Source organism: Lytechinus variegatus, chromosome 14, assembly GCF_018143015.1.
Source record: "Lytechinus variegatus isolate NC3 chromosome 14, Lvar_3.0, whole genome shotgun sequence".
NCBI lineage: Eukaryota > Metazoa > Echinodermata > Echinoidea > Temnopleuroida > Toxopneustidae > Lytechinus > Lytechinus variegatus.
In genome coordinates, this window is record NC_054753.1 from 2333068 (window position 1) to 2348395 (window position 15328).

The 15328-nt window shown below is 40.3% G+C and overlaps 1 protein-coding gene across 1 annotated transcript in view; it reads right to left on the reverse strand.

The window, feature by feature from the left end:
* The window catches only part of LOC121427849 (neprilysin-like), a 34253-nt gene that overhangs the window by 4895 nt on the left and 14030 nt on the right, over positions 1-15328 (reverse strand). The window contains exons 2-3 of the mRNA XM_041624421.1: positions 13072-13110; positions 10087-10248 (exon numbers count right to left, since the gene is read on the reverse strand). Of these exons, the coding sequence (XP_041480355.1) occupies positions 10087-10248; positions 13072-13110 (201 nt within the window). The remainder of the gene's footprint in view (positions 1-10086; positions 10249-13071; positions 13111-15328) is intronic.

A 15328-nucleotide genomic window follows, 5' to 3' on the forward strand; every position in this document is an offset into this window, starting at 1 on the left:
ATCAATTCGGTGCCATCATATGTCGAACATCACTTTGGTGCCGATAATTATGTCAAACATTGATTCAGCGCCCCCCCCCCCCCTAGGATGAGCATCATTCGGTTCTCCCACTATGTTAAATATTGAATCGATGCCCATTTGTCGAACATCATTTCGCTCCCCCTAGGACGAACATCAATTTGACACCCATATCTCTAACATCAAATTGGTGCCCCTAGATTGAACAATAATACAACACCCACCCCTTATGCCGAACTTCAATCCGCCCTTAAGTCGAACAACGATTCGGTGCCCCGAAGGTCGAACATTAATTCGCGCACCCCCTTCCCTATGTCGAACATCAATTCGGCGCCCCCCTTTGTCAAATATCAGTTCGACGCCCCTAGCTTGAACTTCGATTCGGCGCCCTCTAGGTCGAGCAGCACTTTGGCAACCTCGGTCACCATCAAATCGGCGCCCCTATTTCAAACATAAATTCAGCACCACCCTAGCTTGAACATCGATTCAGGCCCCCCCCCCCCCATGTCGAACAGTACTTCAGCGCCGCCCCAGGAATAACATCAATTCGGTCCCCAAATATATTGACGCCCCTTTGTTGAACATCAATTCGGCCCTATAAGTCGAACAACAATTCATCGCCCCCTAGGTTTAACATCAAATCGGTGACTCTATGTCAAACATCAATTCAGATAATTCGGAGCCGCCTATGCCGAACAACAATTCAGCGCTTCCAGGTCGAACGTCGATTCGGCTCCACCTTCGTCGAATTCATGTTCGACATGAATGTGGTGCCCCCCATCTATGTCGAACATCAATTCGAGCCTCCGCCCCCAACCCCTATGTTGAATGCCAATTTGACGCCCATAAGTCGATGTTCAATTCGGCGCTTTCTAGTGAAACATCAATTTGGCGCCCCAAGTGCAACATGAATTCACCACCCCCTAGATCGAACATCTATTCGATGCCCCCTATGTCGAACACCAATCTGGCACCCCAAGGTTGAACATCAATCATCCAGTGCCCCTATGCCAAACATCGATTCAGCGCACCCTAGCTCGATCATAGATTCGGCACCCCTATGTCGAATTGAATTCGACAAGTATGGTTGAACATCAGTTTGGCGCCCCTGGTCAAAATCGAAATGTTACCCTTATGTTGAACATTATTTGAGCGCCTCCCCCCCTCACCCTAGGTCCAACATCAATTCAGTCCACCCTATTCGAACATTACTTCGGTGCCTATAGTCGAACATCAATTCAGCGTCCCTTTGTTGAACATCCGGCGCCACTAGGTCCAAACTTCAATTATGCGCCCCCTGCAATGTCGAACTGCACTTCGGCACCCTTATGTATACCATCAATTTGGCCCCCATAGATCGAAAAACAGATAAAAGCCCCCTAGGTTTAACATTTAGCGCCACCATGTCGAACATTAATTCGGCTTCCCCCTAGGTTGGACATCAATTGACACCCCATATGTCAAACGTCAATTCGTGCCCCTGGGTTAAGCATGAATGCTGGCCCTCCTAGGCTGAACATCATTTGGGCCTCTAGGTCGAACTAAATTCGGGTGCCCTCTTTAAATTCGGCGTGCCCCCTATCTATGTCCTACATCAATCCGGCGTCCCCTATGTCAAATATCAATTTGACGCTCTCTATTCTAACATCAAATTGGTGCCCCTTTGTCGAACATCAATTCGACGACCCCCCCCCACCCCCTCCAAGTCCAACATCAAATAGGCGCCACTAGGTCCAAAATCAATTCAGCATCCTCCTAGGTCGAACATCTATTTAATGTTCCCCTATGTCGAACACCAATTTCGACATCAATAATTCGATGTTTGAACATCGATTCGGCGCCCGAATGTTGAAAATTACTTCGTAGCTCCCCCCAGCATGCCGAAAAGCTGTTTGGCGTTTATACATGTATGTCGAACATCAATTCGGTGCCCCTAGGCAAAACTTCAATTTGGCGCCTTCCTACGTTCAACACCAATTCGGCGCCCCTATATCTAACTTTAATTTTGCGCCCCCTATGCCGAACATTAATTTGGCCCCCTCAGTTCGAACATCAATCTGATGCTCTCTAGGTCTAACATCAATTTGGCACCCCGGACTACAATCAAATTGAAGCCCCTATGTATGTCCAACATCAATTCGGTGCCCCCCTATGTCGAACATCTATTCGACACCCCATTGTCGAACATTGAATCGGCGCTCCCTAAGTCGAACATCAATTCGGCGAAGTTAGGTCGAATATCAATTCGGCACTATGACTAACATCAAGTTTGCGCCCCTATGCCAAACTTTAAATCGGCTGCCTCCTAGCTCAAACGTAGATAGCCGCCCCCGTATGTCAAACATCAATTCAGCGACCCCCATATCGAACATAAATTCGGCGTCCCCATATCGAACATAAATCCGATGCTCTCTAGGTCTAATATCGAATTGGCGCCCCTATGTCGACTATCAATTCGCACTACTAGTTCGAATATCAATTTGACGCTTCCTAGGTCTAACATCAATTTGGCGCCCCGGACTACAATTAAATTGACGCCTCTTTCTATGTTTAACATCTATTCGCCCCCAAGTCCAAAATCAATTCGGTGTCCCCCCATGTCGAACATCAATTCGGCGAAGTTAGGTCGAATATCAATTCGACACTCCCCCATGTCGAACATAATTTGGCGCCCCTAGTTAGAACATCAATTTGATGCTCTCTAGGTCCAACATCAATTCAGCACAGTCCTAGGTCGAACATATAATCAATGAACTTCTATGTCGAACAACAATTTGGTACCCCTAGATTGGATATCAATAATTCGGTGCCCCTGTGCTTGAACATCGATTTTGCGCCCCTATGTCCAACATCACTTCCGCGCCCCCCCCCCCTGCCGAAAATCTGTTTGGCGTCGATATGTCGAACATCAATTCGGCACCCTTAGGGCGAACATCAACTTTGAGCTCTCTAGGTCCAACATCAATTCGGCTCCTAATACGTGGTACATCAATTCGGTGCCCCTAGGTAAAACATCAATTTGGCACCCTCCTAGGTTGAACATCGATTCGGCGCCCCCTATGACAAACATCAATTCTGCACCCCCTTTGCCGAATATTAATTAGGCGCCCCGTGTGTTGAACAACAATTCAGCGCCCCCCCCCCCATGACGAACATCAACTCAGCGTTCTCTATGTCTAACATCAATGCTAGGCCCCGGGCTACAATCAAATTGACGCCCCTTTTGTCGAAAACATCAATTCGGCGACCCCCCCTGTCCAACATCAATTCGACGCCCCTTTGTTGAACATCCAATCGTCGCCCCTTACGTCGAACGTCGATTCGGCGACCCTAGGCGTTGTGGCGTGCGCCTGTAATCCAAGCTGTGGGGAAGTTACAAATTGATGCAGAAGCTTTGAGGTTCGAGCCTGGTCACGTCTTTCGGATGGTGACGTTAAAGGTCGGTCCCAGACGTAAATGATCATATCTGATTAATACTCGTCTGACAAAACTCAAATTCACACACCACACACACACCTAGGTCGAATATTAATTCGGCACTCCCCCATGTCGAACATAATTCAGTGCCCATAGTTCGAGCATCAATTTGACGCTCTCTAGGTTAACATCAATTTGACGCTTTCTAGATTAACATCAATTTGGCGCCCCGGTCAATATCAAATTTGCGCCCCTATGTCGACCATCAATTCGGCGCCCCATATGTCGAACATCAATTTCCGACGCACCGAGTTTGAACATTAATCTGACGCTCTTTAGGTCTAACATCAATTTGACGCTTTCTAGGTTAACATCAATTTGACGCCCCTGATCAACATCAAATTTGCCCCCTATGTTGTACATCAATTCAGCGCCCCTCCCCCCTCCATGTCGAACATTAATCAGCGCTCTCTAGGTCTCAGTCAATGTGGCGCCCCAGGAAACAATCAATTTGACGCCCTTTGTCGAACATCGATTCGACGACCCCCCCCCCCAGTCGAACATCGATTTGACGCTCATTTGTCGAACATCAATTCACTACCCCCAAGTCCAACATCAATTCGGCACCCCTAGGTCGAACATCAATTTGACTCTCTCTAGGCCCAACATCAGTTCGTACCCCTAGGTAAAACATCAATTTGGCGCCCCCATGACTAACATCAATTCTGCACCCCTATGCCGAACATTAATTTGGCGCCTCTATGTCAAACATCAAATTGGAGCCCCAATATCGACTATTAATTTGCACCCCTAGTTCGAATATCAATTTGACGTTTCCTAGGTCTAACATCAATTTGGCGCCCCGGACTACAATCAAATTGACGCCCCTATCTATGTTTAACATCAATTCGCCCCCCCCCCCCCCAGTCCAACAACGATTCGGTGCCCAATTCGACGCCCCTTTGTCGAACATTGAATCGGCGCTCCCTATGTCAAACATCAAATTGGAGCCCCAATATCGACTATTAATTTGCACCCCTAGTTCGAATATCAATTTGACGTTTCATAGGTCTGACGCCCCTATCTATGTTTAACATCAATTCGCCCCCCCCCCCCATGCCGAAAAATTTTTTGGCGTCCATATGTCGAACATCAATTCGGCACTCCTAGGTCGAACATCAATTAGGCTCTCTCTAGGTCCAACATCAATCGGCGCCCCTATGAATAACATAAATTCTGCACCCCCTATGCCGAACATTAATTTGGCGCCCCTATGTCAAACATCAATTCGGCGCCCTCCAAACCCGAACGTAAAAAGACGCCCCGTGTGTCGAACATCAGTTCAGCGCCCCCATATCGAACATAATTCGGCGCCCCCAGTTCGAACATCAACCTGATGCTCTCTAGGTCTAAGATCAATTTGGCGCCCCTGGTCTCCATCAAATTGACGCAACTATATATATTTAACATCGATTCGGCGCCCCCCCCCAAGTCCAACATCAATTAGGTGCCTTCCTAGGTTGAACATCAATTCGGCGCCCTTATGATTAACATCAATTCTTCACCCCCTTATGCCGAACATTAATTTGGAGCCCCTATGTCAAACATCGATTCGGCGCCCTCCAAACTCGAACGTAAGAAGGCGCCCCCTTATGTCGAACATCAGTTCAGCGCCCCCATGTCGAACATAATTCGGCGCCCCCAGCTCTAACATCAACCTGATGCTCTCTAGGTCTAAGATCAATTTGGCGCCCCTGGTCATCAAATTGACGCAACTATATATGATTAACATCGATTCGGCGCCCCCCAAGTCCCACATCAATTAGGTGCCCCCTATGTCAAACATCAATTCGACGCACCGAGTTTGAACATCAATTTGACGCTCTCTAGGTCTAACATCGATTTGACGCTTTCTAGGTTAACATCAATTTGGCGCCCCGGGTCAACATCAAATTTGCGCCCCTATGTCGACCGAATCGGCGCCCCATATATTGAACATCAATTCGACGCACCGAGTTTGAACATCAATTTGACGCTCTCTAGGTCTAACATCAATTTGACGCTTTCTAGGTTAACATCAATTTGGCGCCCGGGTCAATATCAAATTTGCGCCCTTATGTCGACCTTCGATTCGGCGCCCCATATGTTGTACATCAATTCAGCGCCCCCCCCCCCTCCCCTCTATGTAGAACATTAATTTGACGCTTTCTAGGTTAACATCAATTTAGCGCCCCGGGTCAACATCAATTCAGCGCCATTCCCCCCCCCCCCCTTATATGTCGAACTTTAATTCAGCACTCTCTAGGTCTTACATGTACGTCAATTCGACGCCCCTTTGTCGAACATTGCATCGGCGCCCCTTAAGTCCAACATCAATCCGGCGATCCTAGGTCGGAAATCGATTCGGCACCACCCCCCATGTCGAACATAATTCGGCGCCCCTAGTTCGAACTTCAATTTGACGCTTTCTAAGTCTAACTTCAATTTGACGCTCTCTAGGTCTAACATCAATTTAGCGCCCCGGTCACCATCAGATTGGCGCCCCTATGTAGACCATCAACTCGGCGCCCATATGTTGTACATCAATTCAGCGCCCCCCCCCCCCTCTCCATGTCGCACATCAATTCAGCACTCTCTACGTCTAACATCAACTTGGCGCCAATTCAGTGTCCCCCTAAATCGAACCACATTTTGGCGACCCTAGGTCGAATATCAACTCGGCACTCAATGTCGAAACATCAATTCAGCCCCCCCCCCCCCTCCTCATATGGAACATCAACTCATAGATTCGGTGCCAGAAGATCGAATATCAATTCGGCAACCCCGTTGTAGAACATCCACTATTTAAAGCCCCCCCCCCCCCGGCCAACATCAATTAAGCGTTCTCTAGGTCTAAAATCAATTTGGCGCCCCTATGGCGAACGTCAATTGGACGCCCCCCCCCCCCCCATTTCCACTGTCAGTTCGATGTCCCCTATATCGAAAATCAATTCGGCGCTCCTAGGTCGAGCATCAATTCGTTGCCCCCCTAGGTTGAATATCAATTTAGCATCCACCCCTTCCCCCTTTTATCCCCTCTTTTTATCCCCCTTTTCTCCCCTCGTTCCTTCTTTTTTGGCGCCCTCATTTTGGCTTCCCAGGGGGCCGGCCGATTTTACTTCATACCTACTGAGCAGCGGAGCAATCTATAAGGATGGTAATGGAATTACATTGTCCGTGAGGATTTGAATACGGTTTTCTTGGAATTTACAATAAGAAATACTAAGGAAGAACAAAGATATATAAAATAAAATCAGTTCTGTCTTCAAATCTTCTATCTATCATGTATGTCACATGCACAGGAAATTTTGAAAAGGAAGATAATTTAAAATCTAACATCGAAATAATACCGCTTTCATGCAATTTTGCTGGCGCTTTAATATTGATAACGAACAGTGTGTATGAAATGATTCTCTGGTATACATGTATATTTACAAAGGTGTTTTCAAGTTTAGATTCGCTACTAAGGCAAGACCTCTTAGGTTCACCTGTAAATCTTTTTTTTATCGTAATGATCATAATGACAATAATTGTAAAAAAAAAAAATATGCATCCGGGGAGCGATTTATGAAAGGATTTGTCCAACAAGTCCTGTTTTAACCGACAGTTACTAAGGTGACTCAGCCAATCATAATCAAGGAAAGATGTCAGACCTGAAAACTTGTCTGACAAAAAGGTTGATGAAACGCCCCCCCCCCCCGTGTAGTTTCCGGGTAGTAAAATTAGAAGAAACTAGAAATACGAAAGAAGGAGGATAAGTATCGAAAATAAACGGTCTGTGTTGTTTGTACTTTAAATTAACCCTAATACTTTTTAAATCTATTTTTTTCTAATTAAGAAACAAGTGGAACGCCTCAAACTGTCTCTCCTGCATTAATCGATTAAATATAGCAGCAGTGCCAACTTTGAAAACGACTATAGAACAGTTATTCAAATAACAAACCATTCACATGATAATAAAAAAATGTGTTATTTGACCTCCTAAAGATATTTAACCTTGGAATGTGACTGGAGATGATCAGTAATACCTGATGTCCACATTTCATTGTATAGATCGATAATCTTCTAAAGATACAAGTATCGCAATTCCACAAATACCCAAATCATGGCCAAAAATTATTGACCTTAAAAGACCTTTAACCTTGATCATGTGACCTGAAACTCACGCGGAATGTTCACTGATACATGCTTAATCTTTATTTTTAAGTTTCACGAACTAGATCAACATACTGTCAAACTTAAAACAATACAACGCTGAACCTTGTGAAGTTTGGATTTCCCCAACTATTTATGTTTATTGACCCTAAATAACCTTTGACCTTGCTTATGTGACCTAAAAATCAGGCATGGTCAATACTTGTTTACCCTTGAGTCGAAATTTCATAAACTTTATCCGTTTACTTTTTAAGTTATGATGACATTTCAAAATACTTAACGTCAGGCTAAGATTTCAATGTTGACGACACTGCCGCCGTCAGAAAAAAGGGACGCCTGTAGTCTCGCTCTGCTATGCATGCGAGACAAAAAAAAAGACGCCACCATCAAAATGTCTTGCCACCCCTCCCCCTCCCTGTTGGTATGACGTTTAGATACTGCCCTTGTCTGTGTTCGTGATAATCAGGGTACTCGCGTTTCAGGCAGGACTTCCAGTGTTCTTTTACATATTTTCTTTCTCTACTTTTAGCATATATATATATATATATATATATATATATGTATATATATATATATATATAATCAACCACGAGTTTAATAAAGCATTACAAATTGATTACCTAGAGATAACCTTGAAACGTTTGAATGCATTCAGAATCGGCCGTGAGTGACCAGACCTTCAGACCAAGATCGGACTTGGAATGAAACTTCACGAATCATTTACAACTGGAATATTTGAATTCATATTTTGAAGTAATCAACAAAAGTAACATATAAAAGGAATTTTTTTTCGTTCAAAATCAAATCTGGCGGTCGACTGCTTACTAAAGGTCAAGTCCACCTCAGAAAAATGATTTGAATCAATAGAGAAATATCAGACAAGCACAATGTTAAAAACTTCATCAAAATCGGATGTAAAATAAGAGAGTTATGACATTTTAAAGTTTCGCTTATTTTTAATAAAATTAGTTACATGAACGAGCCATTTACATCTAAATGAGAGAGTCAATGATGTCACTCACTCACTATTTCTTTTGTTTTGTTATTGTTTGAATTATACAATATTTCATTTGTTACGAATTTGACGATCAGAACCTCCTTGCCTGAAGCACAAAATAATGGAATTCAAAGTGTTCAGGGAGGAATGAAACTTTATTTCACATGACAATGATGAGAAAATAAAAATATTTCATTTTTCATATAATAAAATACAAAAGAAATAGTGAGTGAGTGATGTCATCAGTTCCTCATTTGCATACCTACCGAGATGTACATATAACTGTTTTGTGAAATGAAGCGAAACTTTAAAATGCCATAACTTTCTTATTTTACATCCGATATTGATGAAATTTTCAGTGTTAGGCTTGTTGAATCTTTCTATTTTTATTGAAATCAAGTTTTTGTTGGGTGGACTTGTCCTTAACTAGATTTAATCTGCATTCATTTTGGGCATTATTCCTGTAAATTTAATATACAGTGCGTATCAAATAAAATTACACTTTGAAAAAGCCCTGGGAATTAAAAATTATACGAGATGTGGGTAATTTTTTCACATATTATGTTTGATTCGGGTCTCATCTACCCAATAAAAGTAGAAGTCTTGACAGAATGCAAACACTTGAGTGAGCACTGTTCATTTTTGTAAAAATCGCAGAAATCAGAAATGCTCGTTTTCACGCTGTGTCAAGGGGACAGGGCGAACTCAAACTTAACCTGCGAAACATTTCTCATACATTTCCCTTGCACTTTTAGTCAATAGAAATAAAACGGATACATTCACGCATTTTGTAATAATTTTGCCACCCAAATTGAAATTTCAACACTTAGTAAGCACAACCTTCACCCTTTTTGTACTAGCTGGATCTGAGGACATAACTAAATCTGAATAAAAGTTTATATCAGACATCTACAACATGGTTTAACTAAGTTTTTATCACTTAAAGTGGGTTTAGTTTTCATTTTCCCTGTAATACTTGTTTCGCCACACTTTTTCCAAGCTTGACAATCAAGCCTTAGCCATTTCATGCAAATCACAGCTCAGTGTAAAGCAAATATCGTCGAGATGGCCTCTGTGTGTGGGGGAGTGGGGTGAGGCGCAATGCCCCTTTCGAAGTGTTTTGGGCAAGGAAACAAGTTTGAAATGGTAAAAGCTATCTTCAAATCAATGTTATTAGCTAAATTCCACGTGTCTACTTTTATTCGCATACCTATTTCAAAGTTCTGCACAAATCATTTTTCATGAATTTTTCAAAAGTAAGTGGTGCTCACTCAAGCCGAAATACCTTTCGACAGTTGTATCGTCATTTGCTTAATTGGATCTGCACCAATGTTTAAATATGGAAAAATCTTCAGGATATTACAAATGTAAAATTTGACAGGATTTTTGTAAACTTTTTTTGATACGCACTGTAGAGTGTGGGTTTGAACAGACATGAAGTAAAATAAGGGTATTCAAACCTCTTGTTAAGACTAGCAGTTTATCTTGCTGTTGTCCTAGTACTGTCACCTGGTTCTCCTCCTCCGGTATAGTTGTTTTCTTCATCCATCCCCCGCATGAGTACTGGTAAAAATCTTGACAAGGATCTGCCTCGAAATCCATATTTTCTATCAGCGCCCCCGCTAAAAAAAGTAAAAAATAAATCATACGAAAGTTTTAAACTGTCCTACACACTCCCTAAAATTGAATATAATAATAATGATAATATGTCCATTTATATAGCGCAGTCTTTATATGCATATACTCAACTGCGCTTTGATACTTGATATCATATTATTACCCCGGCTGTAGCTGAGCAGCCATATTAATAGGCGCTAAAGCGTTCAAGGAATAAATCCTACCGGGTACCCATTCACCTTACCTGGGTCGAGTGCGGCACAATATGGATATTCATTTGGGGAATGATTAAATCAATGAATACAATCCATTTCTATTGTTCCTCCCTGTCTAAAAAAATGGATTCTGTAGAAAATGCATAGTTGGTCTACATTTTGTCGCAGTCGCGACCTTCCAATAAAGAGTCCAATTGCCCGCCAACTAGCCAGTTTCATTTGAACTCTTTCTGACCATGTATCTACTGTGTCATTTTCCCATTAACCCTTTATAAAACAGTGTCTGGATGTGGGAAAGCGACCCTGGGAAGATTGCACGAGGATGTTAGCTTACTCTCTCACCGGACCTTTTATACATCAAACTCTCATTTTTCATACATATCCAGTGGCGACACGAAAAATTGCTCTCTTAGTAACTGATACGCTAGAGTAGCAACTTCCTCATTTCGCCGCAAAATACAAATGCAATTTGCTGAACAAAAAATAAAGAAAAACATGAAGTGGAAAGGGGAAACTCAATAGAATAAGATGACAATGTTCTTTTCACGCCAGAGGTCTAACTATGATCGCTCTACTTTCCCAGGTCACCCTTTTCCCATCCATCCTTGATTTCTTTACAAGAAAGGACACACAGTATTCCACAGTGTGCCACATAATGAGAAATCTCCACACACTTATATTTGACCCTCCACACTGTGGGATTCACATTCTCGCGCAGTGTAATGTATGAACACACTAAAGACACCCTTGCGCAGTGTAATGTATATGAACACACTAAAGACACCCTCGCGCAGTGTAATGTATGAACACACTAAAGACACCCTCGCGCAGTGTAATGTATGAACACACTAAAGACACCCTCGCGCAGTGTAATGTATGAACACACTAAAAACACTCACACATTGTAGATATCCACAGTGTGGAGCTATATTCACACTGTTAAATTTGATCATTGTAACAGCGTGACCCACACAACATAGCATACTACGTGAGTATACTACGAACACCACCACACAAATAACGGAGGTGTGCGTAATGCGTTATTATCTTGTGCGTAATGCGGGTACACACTGTTATTTGAGCCATGTGAAACACATGTTCACACACTCCTCAATGTGAACACACTATACACACTCTACGTATGCGTAAGCGTGCGGAATTATCCTTATATTCTTAAATTTGAACTTTGAATCACAATCTTAAATATATGAAAACTGTGTAAACACTCTGTTGAGGTCAGTGTACAGAATGTGGAATGATCTTCACATTGTTGAATTTGAAAAAAATTTACTCGGCGAATCACATTTTTTACAGTCTACAAATATGTGAACACTGAAACTGTATAGGTGCCCAGTGCATGTGTTAAATTTGAGAATTTCAATTGAGAGAATCACAACTAAAATCGTGTCAAGTTCTTAAGCATGTGTTTCTCGAAGCGGGTATTTTGATGAACTTGACAATATTTTCACGATATTTGTGTTGCCAAATTCAAATTTAATATTACATGAAAGAGTGTATACCCCTCAAATTTTTACCTCACATTATCAATGAATTCATTTAAATATGGGTTTCGTCGAAATTAAAGATTGAATAGCTTGATGGCAATGTTTTACGCCTAATATATATATATATATATATATATATATATATATATATACATATGTGTGTGTGTGTGTGTGTGTGCGTGTGTGTGTGAAGTTATACATGTTCAACAGCTTTGGCAACTATTTTATTTAAATATTCTAAAGAAATATATAAATGTATATATAAATATATACATATATATATATATATACATATGTATACATATATAATGATTCCTCTCTTTTTATATTTCACATACATTTAAACTATAAGACAAACACAGCTCAGGCAAATTAGATAAAGATATAACGCCCAGACAATATGTTTTGAAGATATGTATTTTCCCCAATTTTCACATGTATTTATCATTTAACATATTGATACATTGTGTCTTACTTTTAATACAGAACTTACAAAAAATGATAATTGGGCTAAAGCAAATAAATCGAAAATGAATGCAGAAAAAACTTTCTGTATGTTATTAAAGCTGAAAAAGTACCAATACTTATTATAAAAGTATAAATCAACAAATTCAACAATATTGATTTTAAATTCTACATTTTTTAGAGCATTGTCGTATGTATCATGTGAAATATCTAAAGTTATTAGAGCAATGGATAAAATAAAGGATATTGTTTCTTTTAATATTCTTCTTAAACTGTATAATAACATGATCTTGTGCAAGTGTGTATTTTTTTTTCAATTTTAAACATGTCTAAGAAAAAGAATTATGTCGATTGTATTAACCCTTGGGAATAACCCTGATAGGCTTTCGGCCTATGTCAATTCCAACCACATTATGATTTTGAACTGAATACGTTTTATTTTTGTGTTTCATTGCATATGTCTATTTGCATATAAATTTGTACTTATTGTGTAATATGTGAAAATAAATTTTAATTGAATTGAACATTATCCAATGGAATTGCTCCGTTTTAAGGAAAGCATATTGAATTCAATAGTATGTACGTATCTCTTAATATTTACTTAAACAATTTGAAGGAAAAAGAATTTTCAAGTTTTTCTTACCTGCTGCTACGCAGTCTATAGAGAGACATAAGTTTGACCCTGAAAGAAAAGAAAACAAAGAATTATTAAATGAAACTGCAAAGAAGACAAATAAAAATATGAAAACCAGAATTAAATGCAAGAATTATTAAGATGTATGGACTTTTGAATAAAATACTGATATTCCATAATCATTTGACAATAGATGGTCTTTAAGATACACGTGTGCCTTGCACAATGTAATAAATTAAGAAACATACCAATCGTTTAAAAATCCAGGTGGATGTTTCATAAAGCTGTTCGTAAGTTAAGAGCGACTTTAAGAACGACCGGTGATCCCTTCTTGCGGTAAGTGGTATATTGAATTGGCGATGGTTTAGCGCGTAAGAAAGGATCACCAGTTGTTCTTAAAGTCGCTCTTAAATTACGAACAGCTTTATGAAACGCCCCCCAGGACCCGTTGCATAAAAGTTACCGTTGTGGTAAGTTTGCCATCCAATGGTAACTTGCATAAAATCCATGATTCTGATTGGTTGTTGATCAGCGGTACCATGGTATCTTTTATTCAAACCACCATTATGTAGCTGGTACAAAAAAATGTTAAAACAGCTGTTTTTAAATCACCGTACGGCCACCGTAGGAAAATGTGACTGAGCCATAGCTAACAAGTGAATTTTTCCAAATAGGACAGGTTTTTTTTTCATTTTAGTTTAATTTCTATTTAGACCTGTTTTTTTTCATAGAATAACATTCTTTGGCAAATGATTTGTTGAATCTAATTTCCTTTCATTTATACATGAAGAAAACCTATATTTTTTTCGGTGAAGCTGATTTCTAATAGTCTTTTTCAAGGTAACATATTAACGTGAGAGTTAGTTATGACGGATAATTTCTGTAACATACGGGAAATCAGTCAGGCGACACTAGACAAGCAATTAAGCTCATCAACATCCCAAAGAGAATTATAACAGCTGAGTATTTATGATCAATCTTCACGATTGCTTCCTCGATTAAACGCGTGCTATCTTGGTATCTATTGGGTGATTAGATACCAATAAGGATCTCAAATTTGTACCAAGGACGACGCTATTAAACGTCAGAAGAGATGTTAATGCATAAAGAGATGAGCTATTGCAGGTGATTAAATCCTTTTGTATTAGATATTATCAATGTTCGCCATGTTCATGTGCAAATAAATAAAAACCATATTAACCATCCAGATAGTGATTACATTTGGTTTACATGGAAAAACACTCACTCAAAATTTGTTTCCAGCGAGCCAAAATGTCCGTAAACCAAACATTTACGTAACTTGGCCCTCAACAAAAATGTATGTTTGTTGACGATCGAAAGTGTTTTTGTTTCTATTTCGTCGTCCAACTGCGACACCTTTTTGCACCAGAAGAAAAAAAATGCGTAACCCTTCTTTTGTTGACAGTTATGCTTTTAAGGATTTTACTTTGATTTATATATTCCACTTACGAATACTTGGAGTATCGCAATTAAATCCACAGAAAACGCTTTTTTGATGTAACAATAAAGACTGAAAGCGAAGAATTCAAGAAAATCTTTTCCCTGGAGTTAGACAATCCAGGGTCCTATTAAAGGTGCTTGGATGCATGCTGGATTGAGATATAGCTACTAGGGGATGTCATACCTATACTTTTATTTTCCGAAGTACGTCTAGAAAGTCATATCATTTAATCATCCTTGTTGATATGAAGTGATCCTGTTTTGATATAATACTGTATAGAACACAAACTACCCATAAATCAAATTCCTTATAATGAAGAAATCTTTTTTGTTGTTAACAGAAAGCAATCTTTATATCGAGAAAGTGGATCAAATAAGAAAACGGGTTCGTCTGCAAAGTTGGCTAAAACCTCCAAGTGTGACAGTCCCTTTAAGGGTTTCCCGTCCCTTTTAAAGGAATGGCGTCCCCAACAGCCCATAAGATTCCCCATGGAAAAGAAGTCCCTGGTTCGCGATGCATATTGGTGTCACATGTCACTTAAGTGTTGTCAGATAGCAATATTTTTCCCAACGGCTACCCCATAATTTTATCCAGGGCATCAGTTTCAATATAATTATTGGTAATGCAATCATTAAACTAATCTTTTCATAACAAGGAACATGATTGATTTACTTCTCGAGAGGGATAATGTAGTTTTTTCGCAACAGCTATACAGACGCTCTTTTGGAACGTAGAGCATATATTGTTAAATGTCCTTCACGACACTGAAGTCTTTATCGTCAGCTCTAAAACTATGGACGAATC